Genomic DNA, 26,412 nt, shown 5'->3' with positions numbered 1-26,412 from the left:
GAATATCTTGCACCTCGAGTTTGTGTAAGTGGATGGACTTTGTGCAGAGCTCCTACTACTACCATGTCCAAGACTGCTAAGAGTACAAATTAATAATCTTTATTATTGTCACATGTAGGCTTACATTAACACTGCAATGAAGTTACTGTGAAAAGCTCTTAGTCGCCGCATCCCGGCGTCTGTTCGGGTACACGGAGACAGTTCAGAATGTCCAATTCATCTAACAAGCATGTCTTTCAGGACATGAGAGCAGTGCCCGCCACAAACCTCCCATCAGCTGCAAGGATACGGGTTTGATTTTGAAGTCCTTCTTCCTCAATCCAAACCCGCAGAGCAGGCTGATCATCCTCATTTTCCCTTGACATCCCCGTCTAGTTAATTGGCTCTATTTGTGATCTTCCTTGCTAGTTAGCCTATTAATGGGGGACATATTGCTAGGAGATTTGAATTCACAGTTATTTTCTCGATAAACTGCTAATTAAGGCTAATGGCCCCGTCAACCCAGAGCTGCCTGGTTTAAAGAACTCCAGCTCCTCATCTTCAAGTCATCAGAAGACTGATGGAAGGTGTCATTGATGGTCCTATTTAGTGGCACTTACTCACCAATAATATGCTCACTGATGTTCAGTTTGGATTCCACCATGGCCACTTGGCTCCTGACCTCATTATAGCCTTTATCCAAACATGGAAACAAGCTACAATTTGAGAGGTGAGCTGACCATAATAGCATATGAGTGTGCCTTATCAAGGAGTCCTGACACAATTGAAGTCCGTGGTTATCGGGAGGAAACCTCTTAACTAATTGGAGTAATACCTCGCACAAAGAGGATGGTTATGTTTGTTGGAGGTGAATCATCGCTGCAGACGCTCCCCAGGCTAGTGCTCTCAGTCCAACCATCCGCAGCAGCCTCACTAATGATCATCCCTCCAACTTAAGATCAGAAATGGGAATGTTAGCTGATGATTTTAGTGTTCAGAAGCACTCGCGACGACTCATACCGAAGCCAACTGTGCCTGCATGCTGGAAGACCTGGTTTGGGCTGATATGTGACTTCCCAAAACCTGTCCACGATCTACAAAGCACAAGTCAGGAGTGTGAAGGAAAACCTTCCACTTAGCTGGATGAGTGCAGCTCCAACAACACTAGAGAAGCTTGATACCATCCAGGAGAAAGCAGCCCACTTCATTGGCACCACATTCAACTACCGACATTCACCCCCTCCACCGCTGACACACAGTGGCAGCAGTGTGAACGATCGACAAGATGCATTGCAGAAACTCCCTGAGACTCCTTCAACAGCACCTTCCAAACCCGTGACCTCATCTAGAACGACGAGGGCTATAGATGCATGGGCACACAACCACTTGCAAGGTCTTCTCCAAGCTGCTCCCCATCTTGACTTGAAAATATATTGCCGTTTCTTCACGTCACTGGGACAAAATCCTGTAACTCACTCCCTAATTGCATTGTGGATGTTCCCCCAACACGTGGATTGAGTGGTTTAAGAAGGTAGCTCACCACTGTCTCGATGGTAATTGGGGATTGACAACAATTGCTGGCCTTGCGAGTGATGTTCACATCGCATGAATGGAAAATAAATTAATTTTTTGGCTGAAAGTTTTTGTCATGTTTGAGTGAGGAACAGATGATGCTTACCAGCAAAATAAAAACAGCATAATACCTGGTCAATGTATGATGTGGGATGTCTGACTGTGCTGCCGCACTTTGGCAGCATTTTGATTTTCTGTTGCTTCCAGAGTCTAGTCATGTTCCATTACTGTACCAGCTTTTAGGATTTATTTTTGTATCTCTCGGGTGCTCATTAGTCGGGTTTCTGCTTTTGGAACCAGCAGAATTTATATAGAAGTACTTGGGAAGTAAGTTTCCATGGCAATAAGATTTCTATTGCAGTAAGCTGGTGTGAAGATTTCATTTGATCTCTGGGGAAGAGTGAATCCTCTCTCTAAACTAACATAATTTTAAAAATGTAGAATTATATATTCCAACTACAATTACTGTTACATGACTCTAGAAAGATTGCTTAGATCTACTAAAGAGTGCTGCAAAGACTGAGTGCAGTCATTAAGGATTGTGCCTTCACTGTTTTACTCTGTTCAAACCCCTCACCTCTGTAACATTAGAACATAGAATATTACAGCGCAGTACAGGCCCTTCAAAGAACAAAGAAATGCACAGCACAGGAACAGGCCCTTCGGCCCTCCAAGCCCATGCCGACCATGCTGCCCGACTAAACTACAATCTTCTACACTTCCTGGGTCCGTATCCTTCTATTCCCATCCTATTCATATATTTGTCAAGATGCCCCTTAAATGTCCCTATCGTCCCTGCTTCCACCACCTCCTCCGATAGCGAGTTCCAGGCACCCACTACCCTCTGCGTAAAAAACTTGCCTCGTATATCTACTCTAAACCTTGCCCCTCTCACCTTAAACCTATGTACCATCGTAATTGACCCCTCTACCCTGGGGAAAAGCCTTCACACCTTCGGCCCTCGATGTTGCGCCGACCTGTGAAACCACTCTAAAGCCCATCTACACTATTCCCTTATCATCCATATGTCTATCCAATGACCATTTGAATGCCCTTAGTGTTGGCAAGTCCATTACTGTTGCAAGCTCCCCTTTGTAAAAAAAAGTACGAGGAACTAGAGGATGATCTGTATCATTATCCTGGGTGTGAGATGTTTGGACGACAACAGGTTTCCCCCCTTGCCTCCAACGGATTCCCCTGTGATTCCCATTGATAGCAATTTTGTAACCACTCCTTGGTGTCACACTTCGTTAAATGCACATTTGATATCAAGGGCACTTCCTCTAAAGTTACTTTAATCATTCCTCCACCACCTCCAAAAGTGCCCTGATGACAGTTTGGCCTTTATTGATCATTCTGGTTTGAGATATTACTTACGGATACAATAAGAAAGGATCACGCTCTCATTGCAGCAAAGTGTATCTGCGTTATCTGCTGATGTTCAGTCTAATGCGTTGATTTTTTCCCCAACTATTCAGCCAGTTGAAGTGGCTCATGACCATCTTAAAGCAAGTTTATTCATAAATTATAGGCTGGAGGTTGACCTGGATAATTCAAAGTTCAACAGCAGTCACCCTTTGATAATGGCTCTACACAGGATAAACTAGCTTAACTTGCATATTTGTGATTTTTTTTGTTGTCCTTCCAAGGTTTCCAGCATTTGCAATTTTGATTTTGATTTATCAGACTCTTCAGTCTGGAAGACTGAACATTAAAGAGTTGGAAACCCAAAAAGGTTAAGTGGGCGTTGCGGGGATAGGATAGATATGTGGGCTTGAATGGGTTGCTCTTTGTAAGGGCCGGTGCAGACTCGATGGGCCAAATGGCCTCCTTCTCTGTAAATTCTATGATTTAGAAGTGTTTTAAAAAATGTATGCACAGTTTGTGGGTGATATTAAGAAAGCCACACTTATTGTTTTTGCGTTAAAATTAAATTGTGCTGAATTGTGTGAACATAAGAAAAGTGTGTATATTTTAAGAATTTGAGTTGTTGAATAGATGGTGGACATTTTACAAGTGTCCTATTTTGCAGAATATTTGGCGATAGCAACCACACCATGGTGCAATTTGTTTGTTATGGATGAAGAAGTGGACTAGTCAGAACTGTCACAAGTGTGTTCTCTGCTCTTGGATGCCCTGTCAGCTTGTTCCTGACCTTAATCGAGTTTTTATTGCTGTGCCAATACTGTATTTTTGGGCAGTTGACAATAATAGTATCAGTGCACATGGTGCCAAAAACAGCCTCTGGATGTGAAAGGGATGGGAGATTGGAAACCCATAAAAAAATAAAGGTCCGATGGCAGGCAGCAAGAACAAAGCAGAGCGCTTGATTGCTGGAAACCCCATCCACAAACATTCACTCTGTCCACCACTGACGCACAATAGCAGCAGTTGGTATCAGCTACAAGATGCAGTGCAAGAACTTGCCAACACTCCCTTAGACAGCATCTTCCAAACCCAGGCACACTACCATCTAGAAGGTCGAGGGCAGCAGACACATAACAACACCACCAAGTTCCCCTCCAAACCATTCCCGACTTGGAATATATCAACATTCCTTCACTGTCGCTGCGTCAAAATCCTGGAACTCGCTCCTTAACAGCACTGTGGATATATCTACACCACATGGTCTGCAGCAGTTCAAGAAGGCAGTTCACCACCACCTTCTCAAGGGCAATTGGGGATGGGCAATAAATGCTGGCCGAGCAAGCAAAGCATCACACCCCTTAAATAACAATGAAGTTATGGTTCTTGAGTGGAGAAATTTAAGGTAACCTGGGAGAATCATGGACCAGCAGGGATCCAAATCATTATGAATGGATTAGGAAGGCTGTGTGTGAGCCACAAATGCATTGAGTTTGAAACGGGTTTCACAGGCTAGGAAGAATCAACAGTCTAGGTCTCTGCAGGTTTTTAAAAAAATAGAATTTCTTGTGGCATAAATCAAGTTCAAAGTAGTAGCATAGAGAGTGAGTGGTCAGAAGATAGGACACTTGACTTGAGATGCATTTTTGATGTGAGTTGTTCGGGTAAATTAAAGGATTTATAGACAATTTTTGCACTTATTATCCTAGAAGTTGAACTTAACGGATTATCAGAAACCATGGAAGCTCATTAACGAGTGATGTGTTTTTAATTTGGTATCGCCATCCTAATATCATTTGCAAATGAGTGTGTTGTTACTGAACAAATTTATGCTCAGAACTGGAAAGAATTTGGGTGAGAAAATGTGACCCAGAAAGAGCAATAGAAGTGTGCGGTTGTACTTAAAAAAAAGTGTGCAGAAGAGCTCCAAATGCTTGTTCTCATGGTGAACCAGAATGTTACTTTGTTGGAGAAGGTGGGGTATTAGGGTTTGTTGCGCATCCCTTAGTTAAGAAGTTGTTATATGGGCTATGCTGTCTGAAAGGGTGGTGGAAGCAGATGGAATAATAACTTTTAAATGGGAATTTTATCTCTACTTGAAACATTTACAGAACTGTGGGGAAAAAAGCAGGGGAGTGGGCTAATTGAAAATATCTTTCAGAGAGTAGTCAAAGGCATGATATGCCAATCAATAGCCTCCTGTGCTGTGCAATTCTTCGAATTCCCCTAGATGTTGTGAAGTTGAGTTCCATTAATATGGATGGAGCACTCCCAGAATGTCCGATATAAGTCAATGTTTTGTTTCGAACTTCATGCTAACCAACTGTGCAAAGTAAATTGTATTTTGAAAAATATGATGTATATAGAGATTTCTTTGCTATGGCATACATGCTGAGCGCCAACAGGCATGCTGATTCACTAGAAATTTTGAAATATGGAATATAATTGAAAAAGTTTAAATATTATGCCATCCTGGAGCTGCTGCTGAGTTACATGGCAGCAATTTCACCAAGTGGTTTAGTTTATTTACAATATACATAGCCATGTGTGCTGCTCTTAAAAGGTGCTAAAATAATGGTGCTTTTAGATGTGGAGTATTGCACATCCAACATGGTCATATAAATGACAGAATGTCATCTCTTATGATTGCAGCATTTGTAGAATGAATGGGAGACATTCTACACTATATTTAATTAATCGTTACTGTTGGTGTTTAGAATTTTAGAACTTCCGTTGGCGGCCATGGAGTGAGAGGCCATTTATTTGGTAGCTCCCGCTCGTGGTGGACCTTTGGGAGCTTTTCCTCCTACTTAGGGGAATTTTATCGGTAAAATTAGAGACTGGTGAGGTAGAGGAGAAGAATTCCTCACCAGTTTCTGGATTCATGGACCAGAAGTGGTCTGCAAAGGAGAGATCATTGGGCAAAGAAGGAAGAGGAGTCTGCAGCACAGGAAAACATGGCTGAGGCTCAGGGACTGGGATTGCCGGCCCAATGGCCAACTGGTGGAATTCCTTCAGGAGAGCTGAGTACCTGGACCCGATTTAAGACGGGGATTGATTGGGTGGAGCAAAGATTGGAAGCCCAGGGACAGGCGATCCAGAAGGTGGAAGAGGCGGTAGCTGAGCATGATGACCAGCTAACCGTGATGGCAGCGGAGATGGAGTTGGTGAGGGACCACCAGAAAAGGCTGCAGGAGAAGGTGGAGGATTTGGAGAGCAGGTCGTGCAGGCAGAATTTGAGGATTGAAGGCCTCCCGGAGGGCAACGAGGGTACGGATGCGGGGGCATACGTGGTACGTATGTTCGAAAAGCTGCTGGGGGAAGGTGCGTTTGCTCGACCCTTGGAGGTAGACAGGGTGCACAGAGCGCTTACGGTGAAGCTGTGGACGCATGAGCCGCCGAGGGCGATGTGGGTACGAATGCACCGGTTCCTGGACAAGGAACCGATCTTGATGTGGGCCAGGCAGGTGAGGAGCTGCAAATGGGAAGATAACTAGCTGCGCATTTAACAGGACTTGGGTGCGGATCTGGCCAAACGAAGGGCGAGCTTCAGTAAAGTTAAATTGGCCCTCTTTAAGAAGGGGGTGAAGTTCGGCGTATGTACCCAGCTCGTTTGTGGGTCGCTTATGAGGGTCAAGAACTTTATTTCAGATCGCCGGGTGAGGCAATGAACTTTGTTAAGCACAGGGACTGGCAGGTAATGGAGGATATTGAACTTGGGGGCGAGTAATTCTGTACCGATGCTGCTATATTTATTTTCTTTTTGGGCTGTGTATGTAGTGTTTTTGTACCAATCTTTGGGTCGTTGCTCAGTTTTGTATGCGGGTGAACTTTGTTCTTATTGGGGGACGGTGGGTAGAATTTTTTTCTTTGTGTTTTTTGGGGATTGTTAGTTTCTGCCTATGTATGTTTGAGAGGGGGGAGGGAGGTGGAGGGCGATCAGTGGCGGGTGGTGGGGGCGGAGGGAGATCAGTGGGGGGTAGGATGCTTGGGCGCCATGGACAGGGGCTACCAGGCTAGCTGGATGGGTTAGCTCATGGAAGCGCAGTGGGGGGCGATTAGGTTACCAGTTTGATGTTGGGATTGTTGAGTTGTTCGGAGGGGGGTGGGGGGAAGAGTGGGCTGGGGAATTGTTCTGCTGACGGGGGAGGGACTGGTGCTTGGAGACAAATTGGAAGTCGATGACGGTGGGCATCCGAGGGTGGGCCTGAGGGGACGCGGGCTGGAGGCTGGACTAAGAAGGGGGATGGTTGATCGGCAGGGGGTGGGGGAGGGTTGGGGGGGGGGGGGGGGGGTGAGCAGCGTGTCCCCCGACCAGGCTGATCACATGAAAGTGAGAGGGCTGAATATGCCGGTCAAGAGGGCTCGTATGTTCTTGCATTTGAAGAGGTTGAAGACGGACGTGGAACTGCTGCAAGAAACGCACCTGAGGAAAATGGATCAGACTGGGCTGACGAAGGGGTGGGTTGGGCAGGTATTCCATTTGGGGCTAGGCTCTAAAACGAGGGGGTTTGCGATCTTGCTCAATAAGCGTGTGTTATTTGAGGTAGGGAATATAGTGATGCCAAAAAAAATTTTGAATTTTAAACGTTCTCAAGCACTCCATTCAAATTTGCAACACAGCAGCTTTTAATTTTTTGTTAATTACTTCATTAGCTACAGCTTCCAAATAAAATATTTTCTATTTCTGTCGCTCATGTCAGTGAGTGTCATCCTCAGCAGCCAATGTCTGTGTGTAATAAACATGTGGAGAAGCAACTTTTGCCACTTCAACCAACCACCACCCTGCACCCACCCAATTTGTAGCTTAGTTCACTTAGAGATTTTCTCATATTCTAGAATGAGGGAAGTATCACAAGCTTCAGTTAGTAGCATGTTGTGCGCTTGTGCTGATTATGGATTCTCTTAAATTGTATTCAGCATTGAGAGCAGGATTTTTACAAAAGGCTAGTCTGGTTAGACATGCTTTTCTTTCTCATCCTTTCTGAGACTATACTTCAGCCATTCATTGTTCCCTTGCAGAGTTCAGTGCAAGTGGCTACCTGCTGTGTTTGTCTTTGCTGTGCTGACGACATGAATCAAAATGTTGCTGACGAGCTGCTCAGTCTGGTATTTTGATTTTAGTTTCAGGATTGTAGCTTTTATTCAGAGGCTTGCTCAACACGTTTTGGCGAAAACTGGCAGTTTTTGTTCTGTCCTGTGTCCTTGCTGTATTAGACCTTGCAAGACATTGGTAAATTGAATTGTTTTAGAGATGAGACCTGTTGGAATTCGAAGAGGAAGGCTGACACCCACTGCCCTGGCAACTAGCCATGATGCAAATTTTACAGATTATGAAGGAACTGGTGTCACCTTCTAAAAGAAGTGTTGAAAAGAAAGGTATGCATCCAGCTCCATTATAATAGTAAATCATGACCAAATTGTGTTTTGTGGTGAGCAGTATTTAGCTTGTGAAATCTATCAGATTTGCTGTTATGTTGAATTTAGTTATGATGCTGTGTTAGTTAACACTCAGGAATGAAATTGATTAAGCTTTCTCTTAATGGTTGAACAAACATTGGTTTGTTTAAATGTGGATTTTACTGCTGCAAGTAAAAAATTTTTTTTGCTGTATGAGCAAAAGTTGTTTGTCAAAATCCTGTCATTTTCAATTTTTCCTTCTAAATGGTAGCAAAATACAGTGCCAACCTGTTAACTGGCAACATGCATGTTAGCCGAGGGAGGGTGAAAGACTTGAAAATAAACTCATTGGTCTTTGGTTTTACAATCTTTTGGCATATTTGGGCTTCTGAAAGGTTACAGTTTGTTTGATTAAGGTGTATTTATTTTATACAATTAAACTTATTTTCACCATTCGTACTTCCGCATTGACAAGCTGGAGACTTGCTTCCTAACTTCCCAATATGATGCTCGGAGCTTACCGGCAAAAAGTGTGGAAGACTAGGCTGAAGAATAGGGCGATGATTCTCTTTCTGAAAGGAAAGCTCCTGACTGTTGATGGGTTATGCTACAAGTTCATGAACTGAAAGCTCAACATGGGGTTAACTGAGTAACAGAGAAAGCTCAAGGTCAAATGCACTCCAAATGTGAACTTTAAAAATGATGGAATCAAAATGGTGGGACGGAATTCAGGCAAATTCATATTTCCCCCAATTTGCCTAACTTTTAATTGGGGGCGCAGATGCTGACATTGACATTTTGGCTTTATTAACTCTGCTTTATTCCAATACATTTTGAAGTATAAGAATAATGATGCCTGTTTAGGAAATTACTGTACAAAAAACCATTCTGTGATTGCAGAAACAGTTGCATTTGTAGCCTTTCTGAGAAAAGTAAGGAAATGTTGGCTGAGGAAAGCAGTTATTGATTATCAGTTTGCAGCTTTGATTGTTCAAAATGCCTTTGAGAATGTATGCTTAATGTTTTCAAAATGTAACTTGTAAATTTATATGAAGTAAACTAACTGATATTCAGTACTGAAAATAATCCTGAACAGATAAAATCTGAATGTTTGTTGCCCTTGTTAGTTAACATATGTAGTACACAGGGGAGAATGATTAAACCTCTTAGAAAATGATGCAGCTATTGAATTCTGTTTTGTGGTGGGAGGAATTTTCTCTTCATAACATTGAAGGTCAGAGTTGAGAGAGAATCCTTCTATTGCGTATTTCAAAATGTTTTCTTTTATACGATGATATGTGGACATTGCTGTCAAGGCTAGTAATTATTGTGCAACCCTACTTGCCCTTGAGAAGATGCCGCTGAGTTGCTTTTTTTGAGCTATTGATGTCTGTGTGGTGTAACTGTACACACTGTGCTGTTAGGCAATTCCAGGAGTTTGACCGAATGAAAATGGAGAAATTATTATCTAAGTCAGGATGATATGTGACCTAAAGGATAATTTAAAGGTGACCGTATTCCGATGCATCTACTGCCGTTGTTCTTCTGGATATTAATTTTTTTTTTTTTTTACGGGATGTGGGCTTCGCTGGTTAGGCTAGCATTTATTGTCCATCTCTAGTTGCCCATCAGAAGGTGGTGGTGAGTCCTTGAGGTGTAGGTACACCCACTGTGCTATTAGGGAAGGAGTTCCAGGATGTTGCCCTAGTGACAGTGAAGGAACAGAGATATATTTCCAAGTCAGGGTGGTGAGTGACTTGGAGGGGAACCTCCAGGTGGTGGGGTTCCCAAGGTATCTGCTGCTCTTGTCCTTCTAAACGGTAGTGGTCGTGGCTTTGGAAGGTGTTGTCTGAGGAACCTTGGTGAGTTACTGCAGTGCATCTTATAGATGCACTGTTGTGATTGTTGGCGCAGGTTTGAAAGGCACTGTTGTAGAAGCCTTGGTTAAATTCTGCAATGCATCTTGTAAATAGCGCACACTGCTACCACAATGTGCTGGCAATGGAGGGAATGAATATTCAAGGTGGTGGATGGAGTATGTATCAATCAAATGTGCTGCCTTGTCCTGGATGGTGTTGAGCTTCTCAAGTGTTGCTATGTCACAAGGGAGGATTTAAACTAGTTTGGCAGGGAGGAGATGGGAACAAAGCCAAGGTGAATTAACTGAAGGGGAACTGAAGAGTAGTGCCAGTAAGACTCCTTGGAAGAGCAGGCAGGGTGTGGTTGCTGATCAAAGAGGGTCTGATGGACTGAAATGCATTTGTTTCAATGCGAGAAATTAACAGATCAGGCAGATAAACGTAGAACTTGGATTAGTATTTGGAACAATGATGTTGTCATTACAGAGACATGGTTAAGGGAAGGACAAGATTGGCAGTTTTAACATTCCAGGATACAGATGTTTCAGGCAGGATAGAAGGGGATGTAAAAGGGGTGGAGGAGTTGCACTACTAGTTAAGGAGAATATCACAGCTGTACTGCAGGAGGACACCTCGGAGGGTTTATGAAACAGTATGTCGATAGCCCATCTCGGGAAGGGGCCGTACTGGACCTGGGAATTAAGCCTGGCCATGTGGCCGCCATTTCAGTGGGGGAGCAGTTCGGGAACAGTGAGCACAATTCAGTAAGCTTTAAGGTACCGATGGATAAGGATAAGTGTAGTTCTCAGGTGAAGGTGATAAATTGGGGGAAGGTTACTTACAACAATATTATGCAGGAACTGAGAATCTAGATTGGGGGCAAATGTTTGAGGGCAAATCAACATCTGGCATGTGGGAGGCTTTCAAATGTAAATTGATAGGAATTCAGGGCTGGCACATTCCTATAGGGATGAAGGATAAGTATGGCAAGTTTTGAAGGGGCAGCATTGTGGCACAGTGGGTTAGCCCTGCAGCCTCACGGCGTCGAGGCCCCAGGTTCGATCCTGGTTCTGGGTCACTGTCCATGTGGAGTTTGCACGTTCTCCCCGTGTTTGCGTGGGTTTAGCCCCCACAACCCAAAGATGTGCAGGCTAGATGGATTGGCCATGCATAATTTCCTCTTAATTGGTAAAAATGAATTGGGTACGCTAAATTTATTTTTAAAAAGTGGATAACGAGACATCTTGTGAGCCGAGCCAAAAAGAAAAAGGAAACATTTGTCAAGCCTAGGAGGCTGGGAACACACAAAGCATGTGTGGAATACAAGGAAAGTAGAAAGAAACTTAAGCAAGGAGTCAGGAGGGCTAAAAGAGATCATGACAAGTCTTGGCCAGCAGGATTAAGGAAAATCCCAAGGCTTTTTATACACCTAAAAAGTGCAAGAGGGTAACCAGGGAAAGTTTTGGCCCACTCCAGGAAAGGGGAGGGAATTTATGCGTGGAGCCAGAGGAAATGGGTGAGGTATTAAATGAGTATTTTGTGTCAATATTCACCAAAGAGAAGGAATTAGTGGATAATTTCTCTGGGTAAGGGTGTGAAGATAGTTTGGGTCATATTGAGATCAAAAAGGAGGAGGTATTGGGGGTCTTGGAAAAACATTAAGGTAGTCAAGTCCCAGGGCCTGATGGAATATATCCCAGAATATTGAGCGAGACAAGGGAGGAAATGATGCCGTCTTGAGAGAAATCTTTGTATCCTCACTAGCTGCAGGGGAGATCCCAGAGGTTGGAGAATAGCCAATGTTGTTCCTTTGTTTAAGAAGGGTAGCAAGGAAAATCCAGGTGATTGCAGGCCGGTGAGTCTTACGTCAGTGGTCGGGAAATTATTGGAGGGGATTCTTCGAGACAGAATTTACTCCCACTTGGAAATAAGTGGACTTATTAGCAAGAGGCAACATGGTTTTGTGAAGGGAATGTTGTGTCTCACTAACTTGATCAAGTTATTCGAGGAAGTGACGAAGATGATTGATGAGGGTAGAGCAGTGGATGTCGTCTACGTGGACTTCAGTAAGGCCTTTGACAAGGTCCCTCATGGCAGACTGGTACAGAAGGTGAAGTCGCACGGGGTCAGAGGTGAGCTGGCAAGATAGATGCAGAACTAGCTTGGTCATAGAAGACCGAGGGTAGCAGTGGAAAGGTGCGTTTCTGAATGGAGGGCTGTGACTAATGGCGTTCCTCCGGGATCAGTGCTGGTTGTAATATATATGTAACTGGTTTGATTACTAAGTTTTGTGGATGATACAAAGGTGGGTGGAAACCCCTGCTGTAAAGCACATTTAGTCCTTCCAGACCAGACCCAGGTGGATCAAGGTTCAACAGTTCAGTAAATCATCTGTTTCAATCCTGGGTTCTTCTTGGCATTGGATTTGCATTCAAATTATGCTTGTTTATCTCTCGATTTGATTTTGATTTTATTTGTATGAAGTATATTTTGGTCTACCCATGCTGCCACCTTTCTTTGAGTTGCCAGATCAAGATTTGATTGGATAGAATGGTCATTCTCACTAATTGGGCATAATGGACAATCATGTTGATTATTGAAAGTGATCTACTTTGTGCTTTCCTGTCAGTCATTTGTTGCTGTTATGGTTCTTCAAAATGCTTGTATATTTGCTTTTGAATGCCTCAGAATTTCTGCCAAATTCCTTTAACTTGTGCACGACACCATTCTCAAAAATATTACTCCTACTGCAGCTTAGGCTTGCCTGCTGTTACCAGACTCCTGAATGACCGACCCTCTTATGGACTGATCTGACATCTTCACACATCTTCTCTACTGAGCAGTACTGCAGCCCTGTATGCTTCACCCGATGTTTGTGTCTATGTATTTACATTGTGTATTTATGTATGTATGCTCTATGTTTTTTCATGTATGGAATGATCTATCTGGACTGTACATAGAACAGTACTTTTCACTGTACCTCGGAATACGTAACAAACAAATCCAAGCTATAGCTATCAATTCTGCAGAGCTGCATTTCTTGCTGAGCTGCTTTCTGTCATTTGGTCCTTTTTTTAGAAGTGAGATCTTACCTCATTGCTTACATCTCTCAGTTGTATTTCATTTCCCTAAAATGTCAAACTAGCTGCGTCTCAGAATCTTGACTTATGCTGGTGCCTTGATTGTCATTTTGCAGCATCACCATAGTCTTGCTATCAAAAGATAATTCAATTTATTTTTATCTTACCTTATTTGCTCCCATACACCTCAGTAAAGAGGCAGTGATGATTTATGTTGTAAATAAGTCATCTGCTTTTATGTCGGTACTTAGTCATGCAGTCTGTTCAATAATACAGTTGATTAAATTGGGAGGAAAAGTACATTGTCCTGATGTACCACAACAGTAATTAGGAAGTATTCTTAAGCTCTCCATTGATCATTACACAGCTCTGCCATTATCATATATTTAACTAGATTGGTGCTCTGCATATGAATTTCAGACCAAATGAGAATTTCCCAAAGTGAAGCAATATATATTTGAGAGTCAAAAGCTTTTCTAAGTCAGTAAATTTAAGAAAACTGACTGGTTTATACTCTTATCTGTATGCATTTATTAGATAAAATATTCAGAGCTGAAATAGGCCATTCAGCTCATCCAGTTCAGGCATTTGTCTTCCAGTCAAGTCACCTCCCTTCCTTCCTATCAGCACAATCCTTTAGCAACTCTTCCCTTGTATGGTTAACCAGTTCAACTCAACTCAACCCCCTGGACGGCACGGTAGCACAGTGGTTAGCACTGTTGCTTCACAGCACCACGGTCCCAGGCTCGATTTCCAGCTTGGGTCACTCTCTGTTCGGAGTCTGCACGTTCACCTCATGTCTGCGTGGATTTCCTCCGGGTGCTCCGGTTTCCTCCTGCAAGTCCCAAAAGACGTGTTTGTTAGGTGAATTGGACATTCTGAATTCTGCCTCTATGTACCCAAACAAGTGCCAGAGTGTGGTGACATGGGATTTTCACAGTACCTTCATTGCAGTGTTAATGTAGCCATGATGCTGGAATCTATCATCAAGGAAGAAATAGCGAGGCATCTGGATGGAAATTATCCCATTGGGCAGACGCATCATGGGTTCATAAAGGGCAGGTCGTGCCTAACTAATTTAGTGGAATTTTTTGAGGACATTACCAGTGCGGTAGATAACGGGGAGCCAATGGATGTGGTATATCTGGATTTCCAGAAAGCCTTTGACAAAGTGCCACACAAAAGGTTGCTGCATAAGATAAAGATGCATGGCATTAAGGTTAAAGTAGTAGCATGGATAGAGGATTGGTTAATTAATAGAAAGCAAAGAGTGGGGATTAATGGGTGTTTCTCTGGTTGGCAATCAGTAGCTAGTGGTGTCCCTCCGGGATCAGTGTTGGGCCCACAATTGTTCACAATTTACATAGATGATTTGGAGTTGTGACCAAGGGCAATGTGTCCAAGTTTGCAGATGACACCTAAGATGAGCGGTAAAGCAAAAAGTGCAGAGGATACTGGAAGTCTGCAGAGGGATTTGGATAGGCTAAGTGAATGGGCTAGGGTCTGGCAGATGGAATACAATGTTGACAAATGTGAGGTTATCCATTTTGGTAGGAATAACAGCAAAAGGGATTATTATTTAAATGATAAAATATTAAAACATGCTGCTGTGCAGAGAGACCTGGGTGTGCTAGTGCATGAGTCGCAAATAGTTGGTTTGCAGGTGCAACAAGTGATTAAGAAGGCGAATGGAATTTTGTCCTTCATTGCTAGAGAGATGGAGTTTAAGACTAGGGAGGTTATGCTGCAATTGTATAAGGTGCTAGTGAGGCCACACCTGGAGTATTGTGTTCAGTTTTGGTCTCCTTACTTGAGAAAGGACGTACTGGCAATGGGGGGTGTGCAGAGGAGATTCACTAGGTTAATCCCAGAGCTGAAGGGGTTGGATTACGAGGAGAGGTTGAGTAGACTGGGACTGTACTCGTTGGAATTTAGAAGGATGAGAGGGATCTCATTGAAACACATAAAATTATGAAGGGAATAGATAGGATAGATGCGGGCAGGTTGTTTCCACTGGTTCTTATGATGTGGAGATGCCGGCGTTGGACTGCGGTGGGCACAGTAAGAAGTCGTACAACACCATGTTAAAGTCCAACAGGTTAGTTTTGAATCACTGTCTTTCGGAGCGCAGCTCCTTCCTCAGGTGAATGAAGAGGTGGGTTCCTCGGGTGAATGAAGAGGTGGGTTCAACAAACACATATATGGACAAATTCAGTGATGCAAGATGATACTTTGAATGTGAGTCTTTGCAGGTAATTAAGTCTTTACAGGTCCAGATGGTGAAACTGGAGAGAGGGATAATCACATGTTAAAGAGGTGTGAATTGTCTCAAGCCAGGAGAGTTGTTAGGATTTCGCAAACCCAGGCCAGATGGTGGGGGTTAACGTAATGCAACATGAATCCAAGGTCCCGGTTGAGGCCGTACTCATGCGTGCGGAATTTGGCTATCAGTTTCTGCTCGGCAATTCTGTGTTGACACACGTCCTGAAGACCGCCTTTGAGAACGCTTACTCGAAGATCTGAGGCTGAATGCCCTTGACTGCTAAAGTGTTCCCCAACTGGAAGGGAACATTCTTGCCTGGCGATTGTCGCACGATGCCCGTTCATCCATTGTCGCAGTGACTGCATGGTCTCACCAATGCACCACGCCTCGGGACATCCTTTCCTGTAGCGTAAGAGGTAGACAACATTGGCCGAGTCGCACGAGTATGTACCGCATACGTGGTGGTGGTGTTCTCCAGTGTAAAGGTGGTACCCATGTCGATGATCTCGCTAGTCTTGTCTACCTCACTTAACTCTTTCAAGATGCTCCCTAAACCTAGACTTTTGGTCATCTGATCTATACTCTGTTTTATAATGGTCCTGTGAAGCACCTTGAGATGTTTTTAAAGGTGATATGTAACTATGAGTTGTTGAGTGGGGCTAGCTCGTGGAAGCTAGAGGCTGGGTTATTGCTTTTATGAGGATGAGATAGATTTTGATAGTATTCTAAAAACAAAGGTCGTTTAAGGGATTTGTATTGGTAAACATTAGAAATAAAGTAGGTTTAATTTAATGTTTGTGTTCCTGGAAGAGACCTATAGTTAGATTCATGCTGGACAAAGGCGGCTGGATTCTCCGCCCTGCCGCACCACATTTCTGCCTGCCACTCAATGGGGTTTCCCATTGTGGAACAGCCCCACCCTGTCGGGAAACCCCTGGGCGCCGGCGAAGCAGAAAATCCCGCTGGCGGAGAATCCTGTCCAGCGTGTTTGTAACCAAAGAGAAAATGCTGCAAAATCTCAGCAGGTCTGGCGGCATCTATAGGGAGAGAAAAGAACTAACACTTCGAGTCCAGATGACCCTTTGTCAAAGCTAAAAGACATAGAAAGTGGGAAATATTTATACTGTGAAGTGAGAAAATGAAAGATGAGTCATAACCACAGAAACCAAGGGAAAGAGTGCTAATGGCAGTCCCCAGAGAGAACAAAAGATGTGAAAGGCCAAACAGCAGAGAAACTAACATCAGAGGGTAAAGTGTGACAGATGTAGATAAGGGGGGAGTGGAAGGGGGAAGCAAAGGTGAGAAAAGGTAAAGAAACGGGGGATAAGATGGGGGGGGGAGATGTGCCCCCCAGTTTGAGCACTTGCACCTCTTTCAATTTGGTCTATTACATTCGCTGCTCCCAATGTGGCCGTCTCTATATCGGAGAGACCAAATGCAGACTGGGTGATCGCTTTGGTGAGCACCTTCGGTTCTGTGCACATTCAGGACCCTGACCTTTCCGTTGCTTGCCATTTTAACACCCTGCTCCCATGCCCACATGTCTGTCCTTGGCCTGCTACAATGTTCCATTGAAGCTCAACGCAAACTGGAGGAACAACATTGCATCTTCTGGTTAGGCATGCTACAGCCTTCCGGTCTCAGCATCGGATTCAACAACTTCAAATGATTAACTCTACCCCACCTCGACCCTTTTGTTTTCATTGCATTTCATTTTAACTGTCTTTTATCAGTTATTCCTTTCTTGTCTTTCTTTATATATATTTACCCCCGCCTATCAAATCCCCCCTTTCCTTACCTTTACTCCCCTTTGCTTCCCCCTTCCCCATCTCCCACCTACATCTGTCACAGTTTACCCTCTGATGTTAGTTTCTCTGCTAAGTGGCCAACATTGAATGTAATTCAAGGAAGAGTCAGAAATGTGTTAAAAAAACATTCTACACAAAAAAATGATGGTTTTCATGCACTTCATACATACTGTCCCACATTGTTATGTCTGAAGATACTTTGCTGACTCGTTATTCAACATTACCTTTTTGTATGCAAAGGGATTCTGTTACATCTCTAAAATTGCACGCATTAATAAACCATGGACACTGTTTGAAATTGTAGCTGTAGAGCTCTCTATTTCCAAGCTGTGCAAGTAAAATTGATCAGCATTCTGTCTAGCTTGCTGTCGAGTGACATTGACCATTATGAGTAGTATTTAGCTTTAATAGTAATAGGCTTCTCAGTTTTTATCAATTCTAAGGAACTGGGTGCATAATCATTAAAGTCATGTTCGTTTGCGAGAGAAGGATTTGTTGAAGTATGGGCCGTGACCTGTGGGTGGTGGTCCCAATGATGGGCGAAGCGTCCAACAGCAACTACTGGCATTTTTATTAAGAATGGCGGTTGTTGCAGCCTTTTAAACGTGAAGAAAATGAGGCTGTATGCAGTCTTCCGACCATAAGCAGTAGCAGTACGTGCCCTGCAGTACACTTGGTGCCAAGCACCATGTATGTATGTGCTTTTGCCGCCAAATCATGAGGTGAGCTTCTTCCACTTTCTAGTTGCTAGCAAGCAAGGCAAGAGGGCTGTGAAGATGATTTGTTTTGTTACAATAAAGAGATGGCCAACCACACAAATAGACAAATAGTACTTACTGGCCAGGATTTCACATTAGAATATTCTGGAGAGAGGTGCTTCAGAGAGTCCACGGCAGGTCAGAGCAGTGCTAGTGTTCGTTCTGTAGCGAGCTCCAGGACCTCTGGTGAACAAAGAAGAAACTTAACTCCAGAACAAAGTATAAAGATGATTTCTTGTGGTATAGTTTTGTCAATTCTGCCAGTGCAAATAAGGATGCAAACCCTGTGTGTTATATGCAGGGAAGTACTGGCAAATGAGAGCTGTTTCAGATTTTGAACGAGAAGTGGTGGGTGAAAAATTCCTTTTTGAGGTTGAGACCCCAGAGTCAGTTGTTAACGTAACAGTTGACTCCAAATGAAAAGACTACATTGCTATACCTGACCTGTTCCAGCACATTAAAAACAAAACAAAAGCCCTTGATACTGTCAGCATTCTGGAGTAACATCTCCCAGGTGTATCCAGTGCTGAGTAAAACAAGCATTTTGGTCCTGTTGCTCTTCATACCGACCTACACGTGAGGTTGGATTTTCTGATCTCACAAAGGTGAAGGCAGCAAAAAGGAACTGGCTGAAGTCTGCACCCAATGTATGCATTTCCTTCTCTCATGAACCTGATTGGAGTGAGATTGTGAGGACCAAGCAGGCTCCCCTTTCACATTAAAGATAAGCAAACATGACATGGGTCCAGTCGGCCGATTGCCAAAAATGGGTCCCAGGAAAAAAACTTGTGTGTGACTTGCAGACAGATTATTTACTTAGTGCATGGGGTTCCACAGCATAACAAATGTGTGTTTGAATTATTTGTCAAGTCATATTGTACCAACTTTGCCGAATTTGCTCCTCAGTTTCTCTTCAACATACCTTTTCAAGGGACTTCCGGGTGCGGCTATGCAGAGCCAGGTCGCATATTCGGTAACTCCTGCTTGGAACGGACCTTTGGGCTCGTTACAGGGCCCCCACGGCATTTTTTTGCCATTTCCCGGTGTGGGAAGAAGGCTGCAACATTCCCCCGACAATGTCCCCCAGGAAGGGTATGTCTCTTGGTTGCCAGACACGGCAGAAACAGTAAAAGATTTGGCTGCAACTGCAGGATAAACAGGGCCTCTTCCAGCATGCAGGCGGGGGAAGGGCAAGCTTAAAGCTGCAAGCTGACCTGAGGGCCTGTATCAAAGGTGAATTCTAGCAGCAGAGGGAACAACTGTGAAAAGATCCCATCAAGGCCACTGAAGGGACTTCCGGTTGCGGTGATGCCTAGCTAGCCGCACGCTTCGGCGGCTCCAGCTCCGACGGACCTTCGGGCTCTTTTAAGAGCCCCAACGGGGAATTCTTCGACGACGCAACCCGGTGTGGGGTGTGTGAGAAGGGAGTCCCCCCCCAAACGAAGGAGGAAAAAACCGGCGGCGGCGGCTGCAGCGCGAGGAATCGTCGACCAAAGGGTCAGAAAGAGAGAAGTACAAGATGGTGGCGGAGAAAGCGCAGGCGACAGAAATCTTTGGATCCTCGCTGTCTTCAGGGGATGTCCCGGAGGACTGGAGAATAGCCAATGTTGTTCCTCTGTTTAAGAAGGGTGGCAGGGATAATCCCGGGAACTACAGGCCGGTGAGCCTTACTTCAGTGGTAGGGAAATTACTGGAGAGAATTCTTCGAGACAGGATCTACTCCCATTTGGAAGCAAATGGACGTATTAGTGAGAGGCAGCACGGTTTTGTGAAGGGGAGGTCGTGTCTCACTAACTTGATAGAGTTTTTCGAGGAGGTCACTAAGATGATTGATGCAGGTAGGGCAGTAGATGTTGTCTATATGGACTTCAGTAAGGCCTTTGACAAGGTCCCTCATGGTAGACTAGTACAAAAGGTGAAGTCACACGGGATCAGGGGTGAACTGGCAAGGTGGATACAGAACTGGCTAGGCCATAGAAGGCAGAGGGTAGCAATGGAGGGATGCTTTTCTAATTGGAGGGCTGTGACCAGTGGTGTTCCACAGGGATCAGTGCTGGGACCTTTGCTCTTTGTAGTATATATAAATGATTTGGAGGAAAATGTAACTGGTCTGATTAGTAAGTTTGCAGACGACACAAAGGTTGGTGGAATTGCGGATAGCGATGAGGACTGTCTGAGGATACAGCAGGATTTAGATTGTCTGGAGACTTGGGCGGAGAGATGGCAGATGGAGTTTAACCTGGACAAATGTGAGGTAATGCATTTTGGAAGGGCTAATGCAGGTAGGGAATATACAGTGAATGGTAGAACCCTCAAGAGTATTGAAAGTCAAAGAGATCTAGGAGTACAGGTCCACAGATCACTGAAAGGGGCTACACAGGTGGAGAAGGTAGTCAAGAAGGCATACGGCATGCTTGCCTTCATTGGCCGGGGCATTGAGTATAAGAATTGGCAAGTCATGTTGCAGCTGTATAGAACCTTAGTTAGGCCACACTTGGAGTATAGTGTTCAATTCTGGTCGCCACACTACCAGAAGGATGTGGAGGCTTTAGAGAGGGTGCAGAAGAGATTTACCAGAATGTTGCCTGGTATGGAGGGCATAAGCTATGAGGAGCGGTTGAATAAACTCGGTTTGTTCTCACTGGAACGAAGGAGGTTGAGGGGCGACCTGATAGAGGTATACAAAATTATGAGAGGCATTGACAGAGTGGATAGTCAGAGGCTTTTCCCCAGGGTAGAGGGGTCAATTACTAGGGGGCATAGGTTTAAGGTGAGAGGGGCAAAGTTTAGAGTAGATGTACGAGGCAAGTTTTTTACGCAGAGGGTAGTGGGTGCCTGGAACTCACTACCGGAGGAGGTAGTGGAGGCAGGGACGATAGGGACATTTAAGGGGCATCTTGACAAATATATGAATAGGATGGGAATAGAAGGATACGGACCCAGGAAGTGTAGAAGATTGTAGTTTAGTCGGGCAGTATGGTCGGCACGGGCTTGGAGGGCCGAAGGGCCTGTTCCTGTGCTGTACATTTCTTTGTTCTTTGTTCTTTGACATGGGGGCCTGAGCAGGATGAAATCGTGAGACGGTGCGTGGAGCTGCTGAAGAGGGAGGTGCTGACCCCGATGCTACAGGCAATTGAGGGGCTCAAGGAGACATTAAAGACCCAGGAGACTGAGCTCCGCGTGGTGCAGCAGAAGGTGACAGATATTGAGGACGAGAGCCTGGGCCTGGCGGTTAAGACTCAGACGCACGAGGCACTTCATAAAAAGTGTACTGAAAGGTTCGAGGCCCTAGAAAACGGAGCGCGAAGGAAGAACCTTCGGATACTAGGTCTCCCTGAGGGTGTGGAAGGAGTGGACTGTGGAGAGTACGCAAGTAAGATGCTGAGCTCACTGATGGGTACTGAGGCCCCTGCGGGCCCCATGGAGGTGGAGTGGGCAAATCAGATTCCAGCGAGAAGACCAAAAGCGGGAGAACCACCGAGGGCGATAATCGTGCGATTTTACCGCCTTAAGGTCAGAGAAGAGGTCCTGAGATGGGCTAAAAAGGTGCAGAGTAGCAGATGGGAGAATGCTGTGGTACGGATATACCAGGATTGGAGTGGGGAGGTGGCGAGAAGGAGGGCGAGCTTCAACCGAGCCAAAGAGGTGTTGCATAAAAGGAAGGTGAAGTTTGGGATGCTGCAGCCGGCAAGACTATGGGTCACGTATCAGGAGAGATACTATTATTTTGAGACGGCGGAGGAAGCATGGTCCTTCATCAAAGAAGAGAAATTGGACCGGAACTGAGGGACTGATGCTGCAGGAAATGTTATTGTTATTGTTAATGTTACGGTGGAAGTTAATTGAGAAATAAACGGGGAAGGGGGGAGACATTGGGGAAATGTGGGCGCCGGTGAGGGGGGAAAGACGGGACATAGTCGGAGAATGGGGAAGGAGAGGTGGAGGGGAAAGGGAGCTGCGCCATAAGAGGCGGGTCAGGTAAAGGGATGTTCCCGCGCCAGAAAGAATAAGGCGGGAAGACAGGCGCAAGGGAGTTCCCCCACACGGGAGGGGGGGTCGAGGAGTGAGCAGGAGTAGCCAGGGTCAGTTGAAGTCCGCTGACTTACGGAAGTGATATGGGGGGAGCAATCATGCTAGATAGGGATCTAGCAGGGGGGGGGGGAAGACAACTGGGTTGCTGCTGCGGAAATCCAAAAGGAAATGGCTAAAGAGTGGGTGGGCAGGGATGGTGTGCGACGCTGGGGGACCGAGCGGGAGCGCGGAGGCGGGATATGGGACTGGCCGAGAGAAGGTAATGGCTAGTCGACACGGGAGGGGGGCAGGTAGCCCCCTAGTGAGGCTGATCACGTGGAACGTGAGAGGCCTGAACGGACTGATAAAAAGGGCCCGAGTGCTCGCGCATTTGAAAGGACTAAGGGCAGACGTGGTTATGCTCCAAGAGACGCACCTAAAGGTGGCGGACCAAGTTAGGCTAAGGAAAGGATGGGTGGGACAGGTGTTCCACTCAGGACTGGACGCAAAGAACAGAGGGGTGCCCATTTTGGTGGGGAAACGGGTAGCATTTGAAGCAAAGAACATTGTAGCAGATAGCGGAGGTAGATATGTAATGGTGAGTGGTAGGCTGGAGGGAATGGAGGTCGTGTTGGTTAATGTGTATGCCCCAAATTGGGACGATGCAGGATTCATGAGACGGATGCTGGGGTGTATACCGGACCTGGAGGCAGGAAACTTGATTTTAGGAGGGGACTTTAATACGGTGCTGGACCCGGGGCTAGATAGATCCAGCTCAAGGACCGGAAGAAGGCCGGCAGCGGCCAAGGCACTTAAGGGGTTTATGGACCAAATGGGGGGAGTGGATCCATGGCGATTTCTTAGACCTAGGGCTAGGGAGTTTTCCTTCTTCTCCCATGTCCATAAAGTGTACTCCCGGATAGATTTTTTTGTGTTGGGAAGGTCGTTGATCTCTAGGGTGGAAGAAGCTGAGTACTCAGCCATAGCGGTTTCGGATCATGACCCACATTGGGTGGACCTGGAAGTAGGAGAGGACAGGGAGCAGAGAACACTCTGGCGATTAGATGTGGGACTGATGGCGGATGAGGGAGTGTGTGCAAGAGTGCGGGGGTGTATTGAGAGATACCTGGAGGTCAATGACGACGGCGAGGTCCCTGTGGGAGTGGTCAGAGGAGAGCTGATCTCTATTGGGGCCCACAAAAGGAAAACCGAGGCCAAGGAAAGGGAAAGATTACTGGGGGAGATTTTAAGGGTGGACAGGGAATTTGCAGAGACGCCGGAGGAGGAATTGTATGGGGAGAGGAGACGACTCCAGACAGAGTTTGACCTTCTGACCACCAGAAAGGCGGAGGTACTGTGGAGGAAGGCACAGGGGAGGAGATATGAATATGGGGAAAAGGCTAGTCGCCTGTTGGCGCATCAATTGCGAAAGAGGGCAGCAGCGAGGGAGATGGGAGGAATTAGAGACGGAAGGGGAGACACGGTGCGAAGGGCAGGAAAGATAAATGAGGTGTTCAAGACCTTCTATGAGGAACTGTATAGGTCTCAACCCCCAGAGGGAGAGGAGGGGATGTGGCAGTTCCTGGACCAATTGAGGTTCCCGAAAGTGGAGGAGCAGGAGGTGGCAGGCCTGGGGGCGCCGATTGAGGTGGACGAGGTTATTAAGGGACTGGGAAGCATGCAAGCAGGGAAGGCCCCGGGGCCAGACGGGTTCCCGGTGGAATATTACAGAAAATATGTGGACTTGTTGGCCCCGTTGATGGCGAGGACGTTCAATGAGGCCAGGGAAGGGGGGACTCTACCCCCGACGATGTCGGAGGCGACGATATCGTTAATTTTGAAGAGGGACAAAGATCCGTTGCAGTGCGGGTCCTATAGACCTATTTCACTATTGAACGTGGACGCCAAATTGCTGGCAAAGGTACTGGCTTCGAGGATAGAGGACTGTGTCCCGGGGGTGGTGCACGAAGACCAGTCAGGGTTCGTAAAAGGGAGACAACTGAATGTTAACGTGCGACGACTATTAGGGGTGATAATGATGCCCCCAGTGGAGGGGGAGGCAGAGATAGTGGCGGCAATGGACGCAGAGAAGGCATTTGATAGGGTGGAGTGGGAGTATTTATGGGAAGTGTCAAGGAGGTTTGGGTTTGGGAACGGGTTTATTAGCTGGGTTAGACTTCTTTATGGGGCTCCAACGGCAAGCGTTGTTACAGGTCGACATAGATCGGAGTATTTCCGATTATATAGGGGAACAAGACAGGGATGCCCGCTGTCTCCATTGTTGTTCGCGTTGGCAATTGAACCTCTGGCCATGGCGTTGAGAGACTCCAGGAAATGGAGAGGGGTGATTAGAAGGGGGAGAAGAACACCGAGTCTCGTTATACGCAGATGACCTATTGTTATACGTGTCGGACCCAGCGGGGGGATGATAGAGGTTATGCAAATTTTGAGGGGGTTCGGGGAATTCTCGGGGTATAGGCTAAACATGGGGAAGAGTGAATTATTTGTGATACATCCAGGGGACCAGAGTAGAGAGATAGAAGGCTTACCACTAAGGAAAGTGGAAAGAAACTTCCGATACCTGGGGATTCAGATCGCTAGGAGCTGGGGAACCTTGCACAGACTTAATCTGACACGGCTGGTAGAACAAATGGAGGAGGACTTCAAGAGGTGCGACATGCAGCCTCTATCGCTGGCGTTCAGGGTGCAAGCAATTAAGATGATGGTCCTCCCGAGGTTCTTATTTGTATTTCAATGTCTCCCTATACAAATCACCAAGACCTTTTTTAATAAAATAGATAGGAGCATCACAAGCTTCGTGTGGGCAGGGAAAGTTCCGAGAGTAAGGAGGGGGTTCCTTCAGCGTAGTAGGGACAGAGGAGGACTGGCACTACCGAACTTGGGTGATTGCCACATTGGCGGCCCAATAGTAAGGATACGTAGATGGATGATGGAGGGTGAGGGAGCGGCGTGGAAAAGACTGGAGAGAAAGTCCTGTAAAGGGACGAGTTTAGAGGCGCTGGTGACGGCGCCGCTACCGTTCTCACCTAAAAAGTTTACCACGAACCCGGTGGTGGCGGCAACACTGAATATCTGGGGACAGTGGAGGCGACAGAGAGGGGTGCGGGGAGTCCTGGTGGGGTCCCCTATCAGGAACAACCATAGGTTCGCCCCAGGAAGAATGGATGGAGGATTTCAGAGCTGGTACCAGTTGGGAATTACGAAGGTGGGAGATTTATTTATAGATGGGACTTTTGCGAGCTTGGGAGCATTGGAGGAAAAGTATAAGTTGCCCCGGGGAAATTTCTTACGATATATGCAGGTGAGGGCGTTTACTAGACAACAGGTGAGGGAATTTCCGTTGCTCCCGACACAGGGGATACAGGACAGGGTGCTTTCAGGGGTGTGGGTCGGAGAGGGCAAGGTGTCAGAGATTTATAGAGAGATGAGGGAAGAGGGGGAGGAGTCGGTGGGCGAACTAAAAGGAAAGTGGGAAGAAGAATTAGGGGAGGAGATAGAGGAGGGTATGTGGGCTGATGCCCTAAGCAGGGTAAATTCCTCTTCCTCATGCGCCAGGCTTAGCCTAATTCAATTTAAGGTGCTACATAGAGCACACATAACGGGGGCAAGATTGAGCAGGTTCTCTGGAGTGGAGGACAAATGTGGGAGGTGTGGCGGGAGCCCGCAAACCACGCACATATGTTTTGGGCGTGCCCGGCACTGGAAGGGTATTGGAAGGGAGTGACGGGAGTGATTTCGCAGGTGGTGAAGGCCCGGGTCAAACCAGGCTGGGGGTTAGCTCTATTTGGAGTTGCGGAAGAGCCGGGAGTGCAGGAGGCGAAAGAGGCCGATGTCGTGGCCTTTGCGTCCCTCGTAGCCCGGCGCAGGATCCTACTCATGTGGAAGGAGGCGAAACCCCCCGGACTGGAGGCCTGGGTAAATGATATGGCGGGGTTCATTAAACTGGAGCAGATAAAGTTTGCCCTGAGACGATCGGCTCAAGGGTTCACCAGGCGGTGGCAGCCATTTCTCGACTACCTAGGGGAACGTTAGAGGGAAGACAGATGACCAGCAGCAGCAACCCAGGGGGAGGGGGTGGGGGGTGGGGGGAGGGGGGGGGGGGGGTTAGTTTAGTTTAGGTCAATAGACAATGGGGTTTTGTTACCTGTGTATTGTTAAAAATTTCTGTTTTGTTATTGTTTCGTTTGCTTTGTAAGAGGGAAAAATTGTTGTTTGGAAAACATTTTCAATAAAATATATTTTTAAAAAAAACATACCTTTTCAAACTTAAAGAACGTATGAAGGACTTTCATCGGA

The 26,412-nt window shown here is 45.9% G+C and overlaps 1 protein-coding gene across 16 annotated transcripts in view; it reads left to right on the top strand.

Moving 5' to 3' along the window:
• The window catches only part of usp6nl (USP6 N-terminal like), a 373,327-nt gene that overhangs the window by 150,586 nt on the left and 196,329 nt on the right, over positions 1-26,412 (top strand). The window contains exon 1 of one of the 16 annotated variants that reach the window (XM_072471082.1): positions 7,778-8,295. The exons of 14 other annotated variants lie outside the window; for them this stretch is intronic. In XM_072471082.1, coding sequence (XP_072327183.1) covers positions 8,229-8,295 — 67 coding nt within the window. In that variant the 5' untranslated portion in view covers positions 7,778-8,228. Of the gene's footprint in view, positions 1-7,777; positions 8,296-26,412 lie in introns of those variants that run through there. One more of the 16 variants, XM_072471069.1, reaches the window with a different exon arrangement.

Source organism: Scyliorhinus torazame, chromosome 13, assembly GCF_047496885.1.
Source record: "Scyliorhinus torazame isolate Kashiwa2021f chromosome 13, sScyTor2.1, whole genome shotgun sequence".
NCBI lineage: Eukaryota > Metazoa > Chordata > Chondrichthyes > Carcharhiniformes > Scyliorhinidae > Scyliorhinus > Scyliorhinus torazame.
This window is presented reverse-complemented; position numbering and strand designations above follow the sequence as displayed.